The sequence below is a fragment of the Lycorma delicatula genome, chromosome 4 (assembly GCF_047948215.1).
Source record: "Lycorma delicatula isolate Av1 chromosome 4, ASM4794821v1, whole genome shotgun sequence".
NCBI lineage: Eukaryota > Metazoa > Arthropoda > Insecta > Hemiptera > Fulgoridae > Lycorma > Lycorma delicatula.
The window spans coordinates 167,834,842-167,853,834 of record NC_134458.1 but is presented as its reverse complement, the minus strand read 5'-3'; the positions used below and the strand labels follow the sequence as shown (position 1 = coordinate 167,853,834).

Sequence of the window (18,993 nt, the reverse complement as noted above, 5' to 3'; positions counted from 1 at the left end):
TTTTAATATGTGCATATAACCTACATGTAGGTATTATAACCTAAAAATTTGTAGTTGAAGTGAGAATACCACATAATAAGTCATCACTGAATTCTGAGTGATGACAGAATAAGTCATTTCTGGAAATGGACAGCTATTGTCAAAAAAATCAGAATTCATGTTTTTTAAAAAAAGAGAGAGTAAACTAGTATCCTAAACACATTTCCACTCAGCCAGACACACTGCCATACAATAGTATGCAAGTCCACTGAAATTCAGCTCTACAAGTGGCACATTTAATCTATTCATCACAGAAATTGGCTGTATGGTGATCATCATCATTACTTTCAGAGAAGTCAACACTGGCTGGTGCTTCTTGTACCTTTAATACTTTATATGCAGCAAAGCCATAATAAAGAATGGGACAAATAGAATAAAGAAACAAAGCCACAAATTTATGTACCCTTTTGTTGTGAAATAATGCATTATACACTTTCCCCAAACACAGTAAATGAATAGTTATTAGTAATTAAGAAATGAACCATCAAAATATTATAATAAAACAGAACTCACTGTTAAAGGTTTTCTTTTGCTCCTGATTTTTCTCAATGAAGCTAAAATATATCTCTTATGCTATAATAAGATATAATTTTTATGAGTATTTCTCACAGTTACATAATCAACTGTGTGATTTCATTGGTTAAAACATATAAAGATTTTATTCCAGAGGATTGAGTAGTCATCATCAGTGATATAAATGACAGGCTGATTTTTCTACTTTGTTCATTGTGAATTATTGAAATGTACTCTTCAATAGAAAATACCACAAGTTATGAGGTGCGTTCAGTGATTAGGATTTTACTGGCATAAGACCACAAACCAATTGAAATTCATCGGCAACTTTGTGAAATGTATGGAGATGGAATAATGAGTGAAGGTGGAGTGAGGCAGTGGTGCATTCAGTTTAAAAATGGCTGCACCTATGTCATGATGAGGACCGCAGTGGTTGGCCTAGCCTTGTGACTGATGAACTGACAATGAAAATCAACAATAAAATTCTTGAAAATTGCTGCATTACGATTATGGAACTCCCGCTTCATTTTCCCAAATTTCATGAAGTTTACTGCATGAAATTATATCGGAGAAGCTTGGTTATCACAAGTTTTGTGCAAGATGGGTGCCAAAAATCTAAGGTGGCAGATTTCTACAGAGAAGGAATTGAAAAGCTTGTGCATCATTATGATAAGTACTTCAATTTAAATGGTGATTATGTAGAAAAATAGTTTAAGATTGTCCCTTTCAAATGTATATAATAAAATTTCTTTTTTTTATTTGGTTGGTTTTTTATTTCAAAATGTAAGTTACTTTATGGACAGCCCTCGTAGACCAATATTTAGTAAATTAAAAATGTTAGTTTATCCACGAGTATATATTTATGAATGTACAATCTTTGCTAAAAAAAATAGTCACTTTTCTTATAAAGATAACACTATCCACTCTGTCAAACCAGACAACAGAACTGTTTTTACATAACATGACACAATAGTTTGACTTACAAGAAAGGGCATTTTGCTACCATTGTCATTTTTAATATATTACCTATCATTTTAAAAATCTTCCCAACAATTTATTTAAAATACAATTAAAAGCTTTTCTTTTATGTTAACAATATTACTTTTTAAGTGAATGTTTAAAGAATAATAATAAAAAGTTTAAAATCCCTGTATTTTGTACATTTCCATCAATTTGTAAATTTTCATTAATGTCTTTAGAATTGTGATTAATTTTGTAGTAACATTTAGCATCTCCCCACATTTCCTTTAATACTGTTTCATATATATATATATATATTTATAATTAATGTGGACTTTAAATACATTCTTTTTTATAACTAATTCTGCCTTTTATGATGTTGGACTGAGAAGGTTTCATCAAAATTTACTTTGATCCTTTCAGACAAATGCTGTGGCAGTTACTTTTTTTTTATTCATGGAATAACTTATCTGCCCATTTCTGATGTGATCTATTTAATGCAATAAATACCCAACAGAATAAAAAAGTATTTATTGTTACTTCTAAATGTAAGTTATAAAAAATATTACTACACCTACTGAAGTGTACATAGTAAAAAAATAAATCTGCCATATATGTCACTGAAAGTGTTAATAAAAAACAATTTGATTTTTGTAGTTATAACTTTTGGTGTCAATTGAAAAAAATCAACTATAAGATATTCTCTATAAGCATTTTATGGAAAGGTATGAAAATGATAAGCAATGCACAAGCATTCTGTAATTGCTTGTAAAATGTATTGACTCATGTGTTGCTGTAACAATGTATGAGTGTTTCATTTCAAGAAACAGTGAGTTACATTATTAGTATATAGCTGTCAGAAGAATATATCATAATGGAAACTGCACATAGAGTATGGCCAGTTTGGACAAACTGAGTCATTAGAGAGGTTACAGAATTGAAATAATGTAGAACAGCAAATGTTAGGAGAGGCTCTGACAGGACTTAGAGGAACAGACTAAATGTCTTGGGAGAAAAAATTTCAAAAAGGCAAATTTGCCTTACAGAATAAGGCAAATCACAATTTTGTAGATGACATCTAACTTGGATAATGTGAAAAGAAAAGCTGTAAGGAGAAACAGGAGCGGAAAAATAAATATATTTACGTAAGATACATACATATTTGATAAAAATAAAATATAATTACCGTTCCATATATACATATGACCAATTAGATAAGGGTTTATATTCTTCAGCTAACATATTTCCCCAAATCCGTTGAATTAGTCCAGGTTTCATTAACCAAACAGGATCACTCATATTGTCCCAAGTTTTTAAGAAAAATGAGCTGAAATAAAAATCAATAAATTTTACTATTAAAAAAATTTTCTTTTTATAATTACAAGTGACTGAACCATGTAAACTTAATATTTTAGCAAAATTAGATTTTGAATATGCTAAATGTAATGTCTAAAGCAATATACCAAATTATCAGATCACTGAAACTAGATAATCATATAGCTGAACTTTTCTGGTCTTCTAATTACGTAAATACCTCTCATTTTGGATAACTTAAATTTTAAATGTACAAATTGAAAGAATTTAATTAGAAATAATTATAGAACTCATATCATAGTGGTGGGGTAATCTTCTGAAAATTTTCCCCAACTTTATTACTCTCTTTTTAAAGCAAAAGATTTTAAGATAAAAAAGTTTCAAGAAAAAAGCTAAAATTATAAAAATCTATTAAATCAATATTTTTATACAGTATTTTTATTCAAAAACATTTTTTTAAAACTCATTCAACAGTTTATTGGATGATATAATTCTATATAAAGGTGATGGGGGTCATTAATTTTATTTAGGTTTCCTTCAGCCAGATGTCTGATTCTGTCAGATTTTGTTAGAAATCCCTCCACTAAATCTATCAAAATTTTCTGTAAAAAAAATTTTAGAAATAAGTAACACAAAAATAAGAAAAACTTCATTTGTCCTTTTTTTATTATTTAATAAAATAGAAGCGAAGGAGCAGCAATATACTGACAATCTTTTTTTTTAAATTAAAAAAAAATATACTTTAATAACCAATAATCTTGATTCATAGAATAAGCATACTACATATATTTTTCTCTTAAAATTGGGAATTTAAAAATGAAACTTAAAAATAAATCTGATATTCCATTTGGTTTTTTTTTATATAAGAATAACTATTAAAAAATTATTTAATTTTTGTAGTGTTATATATACCCTGGACAGATCAATATAAATTTGATGAAAAAATAGAATAAAATGAAACTATTTTTAAATAAATTTGTACCTATTTATTAATTTTTTATTTTTATTTACTTTTATTTGTAGCTATGTGTCTAGCTTTTTATTTTAAAAGTGGAGATTTACTAAAAAATTGTTTACAAATCATTTTATTTTAAATTTTAGAATAAATAAACTTCTTTCATCTTGTTTTTTTTTTCTTTAAACATCCCCAAGGCAATCAGTCCTCGCCGTTAAGCAGAACACAGTCACCTCAGAGTGTCACGGCAGCAGTCTCTGCTCACCCTAGCTAGCCTGCTTCTGGGACTTTCCCACTCGGGTCTCCCCAAATTCACTAGAATACACCGAATTCCTCTTCCAGATAGACAATATGCCCTTCCGCTAAGGAGCTATCCATTCTGTTCCTACTCTAACAGTTACAGATGTGCATTTCGCGCATCCTTCACTTTCCGACCCACTCATACCTTGAGGGTTCTTTATGCCATCATCGGGGAGTCCCAATCCCCCCCACTATTGAATGTGGGCAGACCTGAACACCCTAGGCTAAAAGACTACCTCCCTGGTCCTGCAGACTTCTTTCACCTGCAAATAAAGTGAAGTAAATTTTTGTTAAATTCCTCATCTTTCATCAAATTGATGGATAGCCTTAATTAAAAATCATCTTTTTTTTTAACTCAGAAACATCATAACAATGAAAAATATAAAAATTCAAGGAAGTAAACTTTTATGATAAAAGTACTTCCTCACAAGTAAATTACAACCACAGTAAGGAAACAAATTTACATACTTACAATCTGGTAATAGAAGATGGATTTGCAAACAAGAAGTGTGGAGGGAAGTGAGCAAGCAGTGGACTTCCAACAAATACTACTCGTATAAAATTCCAGTCTCTATCTAATTTCCATGTACTAACTGCTTCAGCTATAACATCTTGAACCTTTTCTGATAAATTAAATTTCATTGATAACTGAAAAAATATGATAACATTAATGTGAGGTAACTAAAAAAGTTAAACTTTCATTATTATTTGGAAAATGTTTGAAGCAACTGAATAAGTAATTTTATTCAGGTAGGTGAACAATAATAATAGAGTATATTGGTGGCAGGGAAAAAGTTTCTTTATATTATAATGCAAAAGTAAAAGAAGGTGTTTTTATATTTCAAATGAAGTTTATTAAACAAAAAATGTGTCATTTTGATTGACTCTATCTTTTGCCACTTTTGAGGTAAAATAATAATCCCATCAATGTAAAACTTCTATATTTTCTTGAAAAAAAGTAGTTATCACAGGCCTCCTTTGAAGTCAACTTTACACAGATGGTTCTGTAGAACTATATATATTATGACTGAAAAAATTATTATGAAAAATATTATGACCAAAAAAAAAAAAGGTAGTCTGACAGAGCAAGATCAGGATTATACGGTGAATGCATAAAGATTTCCCGGCCTAGCTTTCTCAATTTTCATTGTGTAATTAGAGATGTATGGAGTCTGGGTTTGTTGTAATGAAAGATGACACATTTCCTAATGATCAATTCTTTGCCAAGTAATAGCTTTATCATGATTACTTGCCATAATTCTTCCAGTTTTTGATTAGATTAGATTAGTTTTTGATTAGGTTAGAACCAATCGTTGGCCATGTGACAGCAACTCATACTGAATCCCACCACACACATTCACAGCACCACTTTTCTTGGTGTCAATCCTCCATTTGCAACCATTTGCAGAGCTTCACCTTGTTTCGACTAGGACCGTTTTATTGTTGAACAGAACATTTCAAATAGTTTTGTTTACATTTATTAACTTCAAACAAGTTCCAGATGAGATGTGGTGTGTAAAATGTCTAGATATTCAATTTCACACTTCATATTATGAAGAATATCTGGAGTTATCCATTAATTACACTTTAAATTCTTATTTTTAGTTGATTGATGTTGACAACTTACCCTGTCTCTGACACTCAAGAAAGAAATTGAGTGACGTAACATTAGGTGATCAAGGTGGCCAGGGAACTGGTCCATCACAGCCAATGCAACGTTGAAGAAATTGTTTTTGTAGGTAGTCCCTAACATGTAAACCCTAGTGTGGTAGGCATCATCTTGTTGGAATTAAACAATGTATTGCTGATTTTCAGTTTGTGGTATGGCATACTCCTGTAACATGAGTAACACTACTAACTGTTGGTTTGACGAAGAAATATGGTCTGAACTTCACAAGCAATCAATGCACACCAAATGTTAAATTTTGGGCTATCATGTTGTGTTTGTCAAACGACATGAGAGTTCTCGCTAGCCCAAATCCAACAATTATAATTGACAGTTATATTATTGACAGTTAACATGATCAGTGATATGGAAGGTAGTGAGAAAATTACAGTCTCTAAAAATGCATTACCTTCATTCATTTTGTCAAGAATGTCCACGGCTAAATTGTAAAAGGGTGGTTTATTGTTATCTTCATTTACACACAATGACTGAATTTTGTATGTATGAAGTTTTAGGTGCTTGTGAAAAGCCTTCACAATTTTCAATTCTGGTATTCCCAGTTCTAAACTCGCAAGATTACTCGATTTATTCGGGCTTCTCTGAAAGGTTTCTCTTACTTGATCCACAACTTCCTCAGGGTCTGTCAGTCCTTTTTTGTGTACTACACTTCCGGTATTCTTAAACCGCTGATACCAACATTTAATAGAGTCTTCAGTCTTTGAACAGTAATAACATATCCGCTTTCATGAAACCATATTACGCACACTGCTTTCTTCTGCATGATAGGTATATTTATCATTAAATGATAAATATATCACTTTATCACAATTTTCTAATTTTTGTATCACAAGTTATCTTTACTTCGTTTTTATGTTAAAAGTACAGAGAAGTATTCTTTTACTCAGATGGAATGCCTTAAATTAAATTAAATTACTGTTATGTTTTGGTTAGCTGCATGCTTTCGTGAAACAGATTGTAGTATTGATAGTCTACCGCTTTGCTTGTGGTCCTTTACCGATCCCATCTTTCTAAATTTCTCAATTAGTGCTTTTATACTATGTCGATTAAGAATCTATATACCTGAAAATCTTATGGAAAACTGATCTTTCACTGTGTGTGTGTGTGTGTGTGTGTGTGTGTGTGTGTACTTACTGTGCATGTGGAAATATGTATTCAATGAGAAATATTTGCTGTTCCTAAGTTAAAACCATTCTGAACACACTGAAAGACACAGCCTCAATTGTTCAAACATGACAAACACACAATGAACAACAAAGAACCAGACATATTTACTCATCTCAAGATCACCAGCCTGATTGGCTTGCAGAAGCAAACTGCACACAACACAGGATTACTGACCTTTGTAGAAAACATTACTTGTAATGCATGAAAAACAATCGTTTAATACATATTGTGTTTATATAAGTGTAAGAATATAATTACTTTTGGAACATACTGTAGAATGAAAAATAATCACCAACCAAATGAAAACAACATTTTTTTTTTTTTTGAAAGAACAGTTCATGGTTTGTTATTCACATATACAGTGCCTAAGGTTGTAATGTTGCTTGACAGGTATGGGCCAAGGGTAATTATATAAATTTTAGGTTTAAGATTTTGAGACATGCCCTTCTTCATGAGCAGAGACTAAAGAAAAATCTAAGTATAATTATATCTATAGGTAGTAGATTTACAAACTGCATTAAAAATTATGTAGTTGGGAAAAAAGAACTGCTAAATACCGAAATTAAAAATGAATTCCGTTGTTCTGGAGTACGTAAACTTGATACAGTTTGTGCAGCAATACTTGTATCATTTGGGAATGATAATATAATAGATGACAGGTCTTTTCCAGAAAAATGTGATAATCTTTCCACCTGTAACATTTTAAAAATTAACAATTAATTTAAATCAGACATTCTTCTCTCTTATTTATAAATTTAATCTTTCTATTTATGTGTTTACTTACTTATAATAAAAATCTATTTGAATGTTTTTAAAAGTATTTCTAAAAGATTGTCCACATTAGTAACCTTTTCAATCCAAAAACCTGTAAAACTCTTGTAACACTGTGTCTCAATTACTTTCAAGTTTAATCCATTATTTGTTGTCACCACCATAGGAGTCATGAATCTTATACATTTATACTTCTCATTATTAGTTTTTTCTTCAAGCTAACTACAAAATATAAAGAAGGCTAGGTTATTGGCATTTCCCTTCATTAAATCAGCATCTCTCTCTCTCTCTCTCTCTCTCTCTCTCTCTATTTTTCTCATAATAAATGATTTATGAAAAATGGGTTGTCAGATCATTGTTTGATGCCTAAAGTATGAATTTTATTGACCAATCTTAGAAAATTAAATATGTTGGCTTATCCTACATTTATAGGATAAAAAAAACATTATCATCTAAATTTATAAATGAGCAATAATTGCTAAAAGGAATGAATAGTCAGTTATTCCTACAAAAAAATAATAATGAACCTGATGAAATCATACTCCTGGATTGGGAGACAGAGTAAATTTGCATATAGTTATAATCCAAACATTATCAAAATGTCATTATGAAAATGATAAATTACTAAATTTAAGACAGTTTGATTAGCATTGTTTACTGTAAAGCTAAAAATTTGTATGGAGAGATAAATTCTAGTTTCTGTTGTAATAATGGGAAAGTTAATTTGCTTGAAATCTTGGGAGAGGCTCAAGATATACGCATGAAAAAATGCAAGATACTATGTGTTATATACAGAAGTACGACCAGACAGGCCTTTTTATTACATTTATGTGCAATACTAATCAAACTGAAATAAGAAAAATATCATCTAAAATTCCCTGAGGTATGTATGATAAATTAGCTTGTGTTTTCTATTTAAACTAAAAACAGTTATTAGATCTAATTAAATATAAGATTTCTGATTGCTAAATGGTATATGCACACTGTGGAATACTGAAAAGACAATTGCCACATACTCATCTATTAGTGTGGTTAGAACTAAAATTCAACAAGAAACAATAGGTTTGATTATCAGTTCATCCAATCCACATTCAAATCCTTTGTTGACAAAAGTGTAGTCAGGCAGATGGTTCATGGTTTGTGCAGACTTTTGAACCCTAATCCTCTTGTATGGCAATGGGAGCTATTCAAACAATTTTTTAAAATAGTTTCTAAAAGAAACTTACTGATGATTACAGTTATCCCTTTTATTACATAATTTCTAAAAAATGGTGGCCTTTCAATAAAATTAAAAGAGAATCATGAAATCATATTATAGACAATCACTGGATTTTTTTGCTGTCCTATTTTTTCCTGATGCTTCAAAGTTCACATGAATGTTGAATATTGTTCATTAGTTAAGCTATTAAAAATATCTGCAAATATATTGGTAAGGACTCTTAACTAAGGCATTTTTTCAGTTTTGGATAAAAATAATGAAATCTTAACTTATCAAACCACAAGCACAGCAGAAGCTGTTTTGTAAAAAATGATCAAAAATCTGTAATAAAAAAAATCGTAATACATGATCTTAGTAAAAATAAATAGATATTTCAAAAAAGATTGTAATTTTTTATTGCATATTACATACATGAAATATATATTTAATAGTTCAATGGTATAGATCTGTAATTTACACGAGTGGTACTTTAAGAACCAATGGTCAAAATGTTATATGCTTTTCAATGCTATTAGGCACAATTAGTATTTACATATGTATTAGGCATAACATATGTATTAGGTAATGTTATTAGGCACAATTAGTATTTTCTTCTAATTAATACTAAGAACATATTTTGGTTGTTTCTTGCTACAGTACTCACTTGTTTTCTTTTTCATTTGTTTTTTTGTATATCTTTTTTGTTAAGTTCGTAGTTAATATAAAATAGGCTGGTAACAATCAGCACAGTTTTCTCTTTTATGACAGAGGTTTTTTCTTTTACCTAATTTCTACATAAAATCTTTACATAGGAGGGATATTTGGATTATTTGATTAAAAATCAATTTAACTTAATTTTAATTATATTTTTCAAGATTTGAAATTAGTGTATTTAGTACTAGGGTATTTTGTTTTATTTACTGTATCTACCCTTAAGATTGTAAATCTCTGTAACAAATGAATATAAATTTGATTTTTAGTGTGTGTAATCTTCATGTGAACATCTAAAAACTAATTTCCAATTCTTTTGAAACCTAGCAAATTTTTTAATTTCTAGGTAACAAATGATGATATCAGATTGATTTTTGGTACGTGTAATCTTCATATAAATATCAAAAACCAATCTCTAAATTTTCTAAATTCAATGCTGAAAGGGGTGAAGAAAGGTAAACAAAATTTGAACAATGACTGCAAATATTCCACATTTCTGACTATACAAACAAGATTTTCACTAGATTTGGGCTTGCAAATACTATTCAGATAAATACCTAAAAACAGTTTTTGGGTTTTTTTTATTTTTTAATGTGTGTGATGGTGTACGGAATGGCAGTTCAACCAACACAGACACTGCCACTATTACTGTATGTGTAACGTAATTGGCTACACTTGCTTCCGGTTACTTGACTAAAAAACTGACCGCCACGGGAAATGCAAGTAACCATTGAGTGCGGGCCATGACGAGTTTTCTAGTATATATATATATGTTTAATATGTAATATGTGGATTTTTCTATATAAAACTGTAATATATTAGTAGAAAACTGTGCAATAAGCCTACAGTGGTGTTAAGACTAAATGAAGAAATAAATAACCATCTGTTTTAACAAGTAACAAGGGTAAATGCATTATCCAATATAGCAATATAGTGTTTTAATAAATTAATTGATGATGAATCCATGGATATGAAAAGTCCTTTTTATATAAATTGGTAAATTTTAAATGCAACCACTCCTCCATAGTACTCGACGTGATCCATGATTTTTTGTTGGATCTCCATACAACAGGAGGATTTATTAATGTTTTTAAAACACCTCGGCTTATCAACCTTTCCAATAACGAGCGGTTTTTCCAGTTCTCCCGTCATAAAACCGCAAACAAAAACTATCAACCTTTCCTTGGAATGCTTCCCTCTTGTACAACGTTCTCCTTTCAAGCAGATTCTTACTCCGTAGTGTACGATAAAAAAGTCTGGTTCGTCCCCGTTTGCAATATTTCTAGGTTCGTAATTTTCAGTCGAAGTAGCAAGTTTTGTTTTCCAGTCAGTTACTGTCTCGTCACACACATACTTCTTTAAACTCAATTTGATGCTGCTTTTTAAAACTTTCCAGAGAACCATTTGAAATGCTGAAATTGGTGCTACCTAATTTCTCTGCAATTTCCTTTGCTTGATGCTGTACAATTCTCCTGAAATCGGTAACTTTCTTCTCCCCGCACTCACAAACCACTTCCAAACAATTTTGTTTATTTCTTCGTTGCCAGTTTTTCGCACATGCCTTTTATTTGAACCGCTCCCTTTTAACCATTCAGTTTTTAACTTGTTTTTATTTTTTTTAATTTCACAGATTTGAATCTTACCTACGCCAGATTTGTTGACTAAGTTTTAACGGACAGTTAGTCTTTTTCGCTGGCTTCAATTACCTTGATTTTTGTATTTGTCCAACACAACTCTTTTTTTTGATGTCGTCTTGTTGCACTAATACACAATATCCGGAAGAACACTAAATTAGCAATCGCACTATACAGTTTTGTACTTTAGGTACTGAACCGTAAGAAGGATCCGTAAAAATAAAAAATTAAAATTAAAATGACTAATTCAGCGAATCAACCGAAAACAAAAATGCATACACACACACGCACAGTAAAGACTTTGTTGTAATGAACAAAAACGAGACATGGATAAGTTACGTATAGTGCTATTACATAATTAATTTAAATAAAAATTTTGACTTGAATAAGGAATGATGGGTGTGTTAAGTTATGATGATTCACAAAGCAGTAGACATAAAGGCTAGTTTACTGTAAGTAGCCAAAACAACAATGACTATTCGTCGCCTGTAAAAGGTTTTAACACTGTCTGTCTGTCATCGCCTATTATGATTGGCGACAAGTTTACTGAAAATGTAAACATTTATGTAGTGTTAAATGCGAATTTATCAGTTACAACTCTTCCATGACTAATTTTTATTTTTGTTTATCTAGAATAATTTGCAATATAGAGTAGTACAGTATAATCTATAGAGTATACAGTATGCAATATAGAATACTGTACAGAGTATTCTATTATACATCGTGGGAAAATTTAGTACTGTACTTTATTATAGCATTAAATGGGTATACGTATTTTTTGCATTAATTACAGTACTCTACACGATTCTCAAAGAACGTTTCGGTAAACTCGTGAGATTTTTTCCGTTCCGCGTCAGCCAGGTTTCCGTTATCTCAGGGAAAATTAACATCACATCTTTGGTAAAATTCACGGAACCAAGGAAATTTCCCGTTGTATTCAGGATTCCGTTAACTCAGGTTTACTGTATGTTGTTTTGTTTTGAAAATCAATATCTGGTCGTGCAACAGGACAATGTCATTTTGATGTTTTCTACGAAGCTACTAAAAACTATAACATAGATTGGACAAAATGTGTTGCAGTATGTAGTGATGGTGCAAAGGCAATAAACAGGAAGAACAGTGGATTTCTGAAAAAATTAAAAGATCGTCTTATACAAAGGGCGGAATAGACGTTCACCTTCCTTTGCTGATATACTCTTGCCACAAAAATTTGCCGGAAAATCTCAAACAAACTTTGTAAAGCTGTAAAAATAGTTAAATTTTGTTAAAAGTCGACTATTACAGAATAGGCTGTTTGATAAACTTTGCGATGAAATGGTCAAAAAGAAAAATCTCTTCTTTTCCAAGCAGAAGTAAGATGGTTATAATGGGGGGGGAAACTGTTAACCCGGTTATTGGAACTGCGAGATGAATTAATAATATTTTTCCAGGATAATAAACGCCATTCTCAATATTTTTACAGAATAATGAGTATATGTTGCTGTCGGTTTACTTAGTTGATGTATTTTCACATTTAAACAACTTGAATGTGAATTTACAGGGACGTGATAAAACATTTTATTAATGACAGACAAAATTCATGCTTTCATTAAAGAGCTTGATATCTGGATTATTCGCCTTCAGAGCAAATATTTTTATGTTTGCACTCACTTTTGATTATACTGAATAAAATTTGGATGAAGAAGATACTATTATTCACCACACTTGGATAGCATGAAGATGTATTTGCGTGAGCTAAAAATTCAATGTGCGAAGTATTTCCCGGAGATAAAAATTATTTCTCGAAGAGATGGGTACTGAATCCATTCAGTAAAAACGTTGTTGCAGCTGCTAAGTTACCAGTTGAGATTTACGACCAGCTCATCGAATTGTCTGCCGATAAAATGTTACAACTATAATTCACAACTGAAGATTTAGATACGTTTTGGGTCGTTGAAATGAATATGGAAATTAGTCACAAAAACATTGAAAATATTAATTCCTTTCCCCACGTCTTACCTCTGTGAAACGGTTTTTTTTGGGGACAGGGCGAAAAACATTTTTATGTTATCATCGCCCAGAAAACAAAAATATAAAATATAAATACAAAATATAAAATGTAATAAAACAACAAAAATTAAAACTTAAACTAAAATATTAAACACAAAAACATACAACTATTGTCACAGCTAACATACTAAAAAAATTATTATAACTAACACAGATAAAGACTTAAAAATAAATAATATTCAAAAAAGAACAACTATACAGATATAAAGCTAAAACAAAATTAAAGTAAATTTAATGAACTCCGATAGGAGTGAAAAGGCTCCTTCTAGGATAACAGAAAAAATAAAAATTTTAAATGAAATTCATTACAGTACAAAAAAATTTAACACTATTAAAAAGTATGAAAAATACTAAGACTTCTCAGAAACAAAAACACCAGGCCCAGAACTTCGTTAACATTGCACAATGTTAACAAAAAACACAATCATCTCATTAATTTATTTTCTTTACATGTTTACTTATAAATGTTTATAATAAATGATTTTTTTCTCATAAAATGATTTCATTATTGTTTTCGTATAAAGGTGTAGGCTAATTTCATGACTCCCCTTTTGTATTTCCCCAACCATCATGGAGATCACTACCCCCATGTTGAGAAACACTTTAACCCAATCGGGTTGGTCTAATGGTCTTCTCAAATCAGTTGATTTGGAAGTTGAGAGTTCCAGCATTCAAGTCCTAGTAAAGTCAGTTATTTTTACACTGATTTGAATACTAGATTGTGGATACCAGTGTTGCTCTTTGGTGATTGGGTTTCAGTTAACCACACATCTCAGGAATGGTCGAACTGAGACTTTACAAGACTACACTTCATTTACACTCATACATATCATCCTCATTCATCCTCTGAAGTATTATATGAAAGGTAATTACTGAAGGCTAAACAGGAAAAAGATAAGGTTGAGAAACACTGTTATGACTACAGCAAGAGGTTGGTATAACTGTGCATCAAACAGGTTAAGAGAGTTATGTCCTTCTAACCAGTTAGATTAATTATTTGTGGAATAAAAATGCACATTTACAGGAATATTTTATGAATATTTTACATAAGAATACAAATATTAAAGTGGAATAAAAATTTGAATTGATATTACCCAGTTTTCACACAAAAAATAACAATATATGTAAAGGTTTAACAGCAGGTAAAGGTACAATATATGTAGTGGTTTCTCTCCAACTCTCCATTTTTTTTGTAGGTAAAAAAATGGAGTGTTTTAATGCTACTTTTAATTAAAAAAGATAATGAATTTTCAGAGAAAAATTTTTAATTTAAATATTGTTCTAACATCATTTCATTCATAAAATAATTTTTTTCCTGTAAAATATTTTTACAGATTTCTTACACACTAAAGGGTATTTCAGCCTATAATTCTATTAAAATTGAGGAATTATCTTTTATTTTATTACAAATATTTTTTTTAATTATGCATCCCCAACTAACAGAATAATGAAAAAATAAAATTCAAAATATTGAAATGTATCAGAAACATATCGTGACTATCAGAAAGCCTGTCCTATTCAGAAAATTTATTGTTAGAACATGATTACTAAAATTAAATTGATAATCAAAATCAATTTCAAAGAGACATTACTTTAGGAAGCTTTTACTAACATATTTTGGTATCAAAATAGATTACAATGTCCCAGTCATATAAAACAAATTAATACATCACTTTCCAGAAAGTGTAAAAAAAATGTATTTCTGGATTCACATTATGGAATATTTAATTACATTTTATTTTAACTTCTGATTTCCATACTTTGACGCATTCTTAATCTATATACTGAGTGATTCTTCAAGTTTTGATGTACTTCTGAAAAAAAAGTATTAATCTACTTAAGAAAATATTTTAACTTACCGGTGTAAGAAACCAAAATGTTTTTGGAATAGACTTAAATTCATCAAATGTAAGACCAGCTGTATTCTTATGAAGTAATGTATTTGATTTAATAACTTTTTTAACATTTTCTGGTAGACTTATAAATACTTTTATTAAATGTTCAGGAACAGGACTACCTGAGACCAAAAATAAAAATCAAATACTTATTTTTATCATGATTTTAAATTATTATCATGAATTTAACATGCATTCAAAAAACTAAATTGATTTCTTTTAGAAAATTATGAAAATTTTACCTGATCCTAAGTTGTTTAAAATTTAGCTTCTTAAGAATAGAGAACTTCTTTGAGTTTTTGAAGAAGCTTATTTGAGTAAAAGCTGCTTCAGATTTACATAACTTTTTTTGTAACATTCACCTTAAATTAAGGTGTACTGGAGTCAATCTAAAATGCTCCTGTCTGGAATATTCAAATTTTAATTAAAAAAAAAAAAAATGATTTGCGTTGTATAGATTTTAAATGCAATCAAGGCCTGAAGAACAATGTTAATAGATGGTTGAATTACTGGTAGGTAACATTTTGAAAAGATAGTGAAAAAAATAGTATAAAAATACTGAAAATGCACTGAAGTCAGTGATTACAATTTGGAAAATCAATAAATGCATAATATATTAATTTTATTTGGCTATAAAATAACTCTTTGCCTTCTTTAGTTTTATTTTTATTTAACAAAAAAAATTAATTAAAAAAATCTTGTGCATTTACAATGTTTCATTTATTCACGAGAAGACAATTAAATGACAATCGTTAGTTAAAAAATTCTCAGAAAAAACTGATATTAAATAAAAAAATAATAAATACGAAGGTTTAATAAAACTTCAGAAAGATCATTACCTCCAATTATGATGCATGGATCTTGATGATTTTCAAGTAGCAAGCATCGCACATATTGTGAATTGCTTTGTAATTTTCCATCATTAATATTTCCTAAAATTACTGAAAATAAAAAAAAAAAATGTTTACAGACTCTTTAATTTAATTAACAATACAAGTAAGTCAATATAATTTAATTTAATTTTTATTTAAAATATGGACAGGCTAATAAAAAAATGTGCTGTATGAAAAAATAATGAAAGAGATTTACAAAGGCAACTAGTTTACAAAGCATAAAGTTTGGTTCTCTGGAGTTTAGGAATGCATTATTTTTTCAGGGTAATCCTCTTGAAACAGTGTAAAAATAATTTGAATACCAAAGTGGCATTAGGGTTTGTATCTTTATGTTACATTATTCCCAGTAAAAAGTAATGACAACAAAAAAAAAAATAAATTATCCTCAAATCATTTATATGGGCGATATAATTTTTGAAGAAAAATTTTCTTTCTCTAAACAAAAAAGTGAAATCAAAATTTATCAATTTTAAGAAAAAGATGTGCAACACGTAAAAAATACACATGCTTTTCATCAATAGCTACTTCTATTTTTAAACAGAACATGTTGAAAAAGGAGAGAAGCCTGTATAAGAATGTAAAAAGACTTACAACACAAAAATTTGAATTCACAAATATATTTCACAAAAAAAGCAAATTTTGATTAAATATTATTGTATTACACTAAAATAAATTTAAATCATAAAGGAGATAACAGAACACATGAAAAAAATGATAAATTACCTTTAAATAATAAAATAGTAAAAAAACACAAAATAATTTCATTCATCTTTACAGTAACACTTCTGTCCTGGTACTAACAAACAGACAAGTTATACTTTGCAAAAATAATAATATTAAAATGATTGTTATCAAAATTAAAAACATTTTCAATAAAGTTATCAGTATATGACTGATCCCTTATCATATTTTATTTTAAAAATAATGATCAATATACATCCCTATGAATATACCAGTTGTAGTAAATAAAATGATAATAATAATTATACTACTGGTTTTAAAAATAGAATTATTATAAACTGAATAAACATAAGTAAGGTTATTTTAATCATTAATCAGTTATATTCAGAAATAAGGTTGATAATTTAAAAAATAATATAAGTATTTTGAAGAATTCATCTATAGGTATTACTACTAATATGTAACTAACACCCTGATAATCACTTTTAAAATAAACAGTTATTATTTGAGCTTTCACCTAAGCGTATGAAAGTTTAGCAATACAAATTTTAATGTATGGTTAAAAAAGATTGAACTAATGTTAGAAAATGTGAGAGTAAAGTGCAGCAAAGAATTTTTTGACCAGTCGAGTATGGTGAAGGGAGGAGACTGTTTATATCAAAGTTGAGAAATGAATTAATTTGGATCATAGTGAAGGTTATTAAATCTCAAAGAATTAGACGCATAGGGAATATGTAGAATGGACAATACAAGAATACCAAAGATAATTTTAAAAGAAAGATTTAATACAAGATGCAAAAGACATAGAGCAGTTAGGAAATGGGTGGTTGGAGGTGATTTTGCACTAGAGTACAAAGGATGAGAAAATTTGTCGGTAAAGGAACCTGGACAGCTGTTTTGTAGGAGGCCAAAGCTGTAATGAGCTGTAACCCCCTCCTAAAAAAGAAAATAAATTATGTGAGGGGTTACACACACATTTTTATCTGCTAAGGATTTGATATTAAAAATATACCAAAAGAATAAATGAAACTAATTTTAATGCATCATTTTTTTTTTTACTGTTTAAAATATTTGGAGAATTAACAATACATGATCAGCCCAAGCCCAATCATCACTTAATATTAACTTATGGTAACAGAATTACAACAATTTATTAAAGTTTACTAGGATCTAGAGGAAACCCCATTTTAAGATTAAAAAAATATTGAAAACATTTAATTTTATTGAAGGGTATCAGGACAAATCTAAAAACATCTTTATTTCTTGATCCTAGATTTTTTAATACAATTTTCTGGCCAGCAATAAGGAGAAAGTTCAATTTTTGTAATTTTTAAAATTAGTGGGCGTTTACTCTTTCTACTACAATAGGAGACTATATGTTTACACTTTTATTAACTTATTAATGAAAGGATAGTGCTCATTTACAGTTACATTCTAATCTTTTTTTAAATATGAATTTTGTGGTAAGTGAAAACTACAGATAACAGAGATTTAAACCTGCATCCTTTAGGATGAAACAGAGATGTGATCACTCTGCTGTTGAGCTTGGAACAATGGCAATGATAAATAATTAAATATGATACAAAGTGTGCGTTTATTTATTTATTTACTACCAACAGACTGATGCCCAAAATGGTTATTGATAATAAATTTTGTAGCTTTTAGAAAAAAAGCTATGTCTAATCAGGGTTTAAACCCAGAACCTCTGAATAAAGGTAACACTATCAATCACCATACAGTGGTACATGATGCATATATTTATATTATATATTAAAACAAAAACTAAACCACCAGATATGATAATGAGGTAAAATGTAACAGTAAAAACATTTCCCAAAAGTGTTTCAAGAAGTAATTTTGAATATTGCTTTTGAGAAGTGTTCTAATCCTCAAAATAAAATTATAAAACACATATATAAAATAAATCGGATTTCGGTATTAATTAATCGGATTTCTTTATTAATTTTAATACATGGTTATTTATATTTATTTATTTTATAAATATAATTTAAACAAACTTAACCTACGCTCGCTAACCTTGACTAATTAACAGGAGTGTTTTGATTATTTAAATAAATAATAAATAATTGCAATAATTACTAAATTTATTAAATACTCAAAAAATTACGGTATTAATTAGTCAAGGTTAGCGAGCGTAGGTTAAGTTTGGTTTATAAATATATATAAATAACCATTTATTAAAATTAATAGATGTTCATTTTCCACCGA

The 18,993-nt window shown here is 29.2% G+C and overlaps 1 protein-coding gene across 1 annotated transcript in view; it reads right to left on the bottom strand.

Annotated features, from left to right (window-relative positions):
* LOC142322752 (uncharacterized) overlaps nt 1-16,871 on the bottom strand; it is a 92,923-nt gene extending 76,052 nt beyond the window's left edge. The window contains exons 1-6 of the mRNA XM_075361826.1: nt 16,807-16,871; nt 16,030-16,131; nt 15,155-15,312; nt 7,490-7,624; nt 4,554-4,729; nt 2,699-2,839 (exon numbers count right to left, since the gene is read on the bottom strand). Of these exons, the coding sequence (XP_075217941.1) occupies nt 2,699-2,839; nt 4,554-4,729; nt 7,490-7,624; nt 15,155-15,312; nt 16,030-16,131; nt 16,807-16,852 (758 nt within the window). The 5' untranslated portion in view covers nt 16,853-16,871. The remainder of the gene's footprint in view (nt 1-2,698; nt 2,840-4,553; nt 4,730-7,489; nt 7,625-15,154; nt 15,313-16,029; nt 16,132-16,806) is intronic.
* Nucleotides 16,872-18,993: the final 2,122 nt, after the last annotated feature.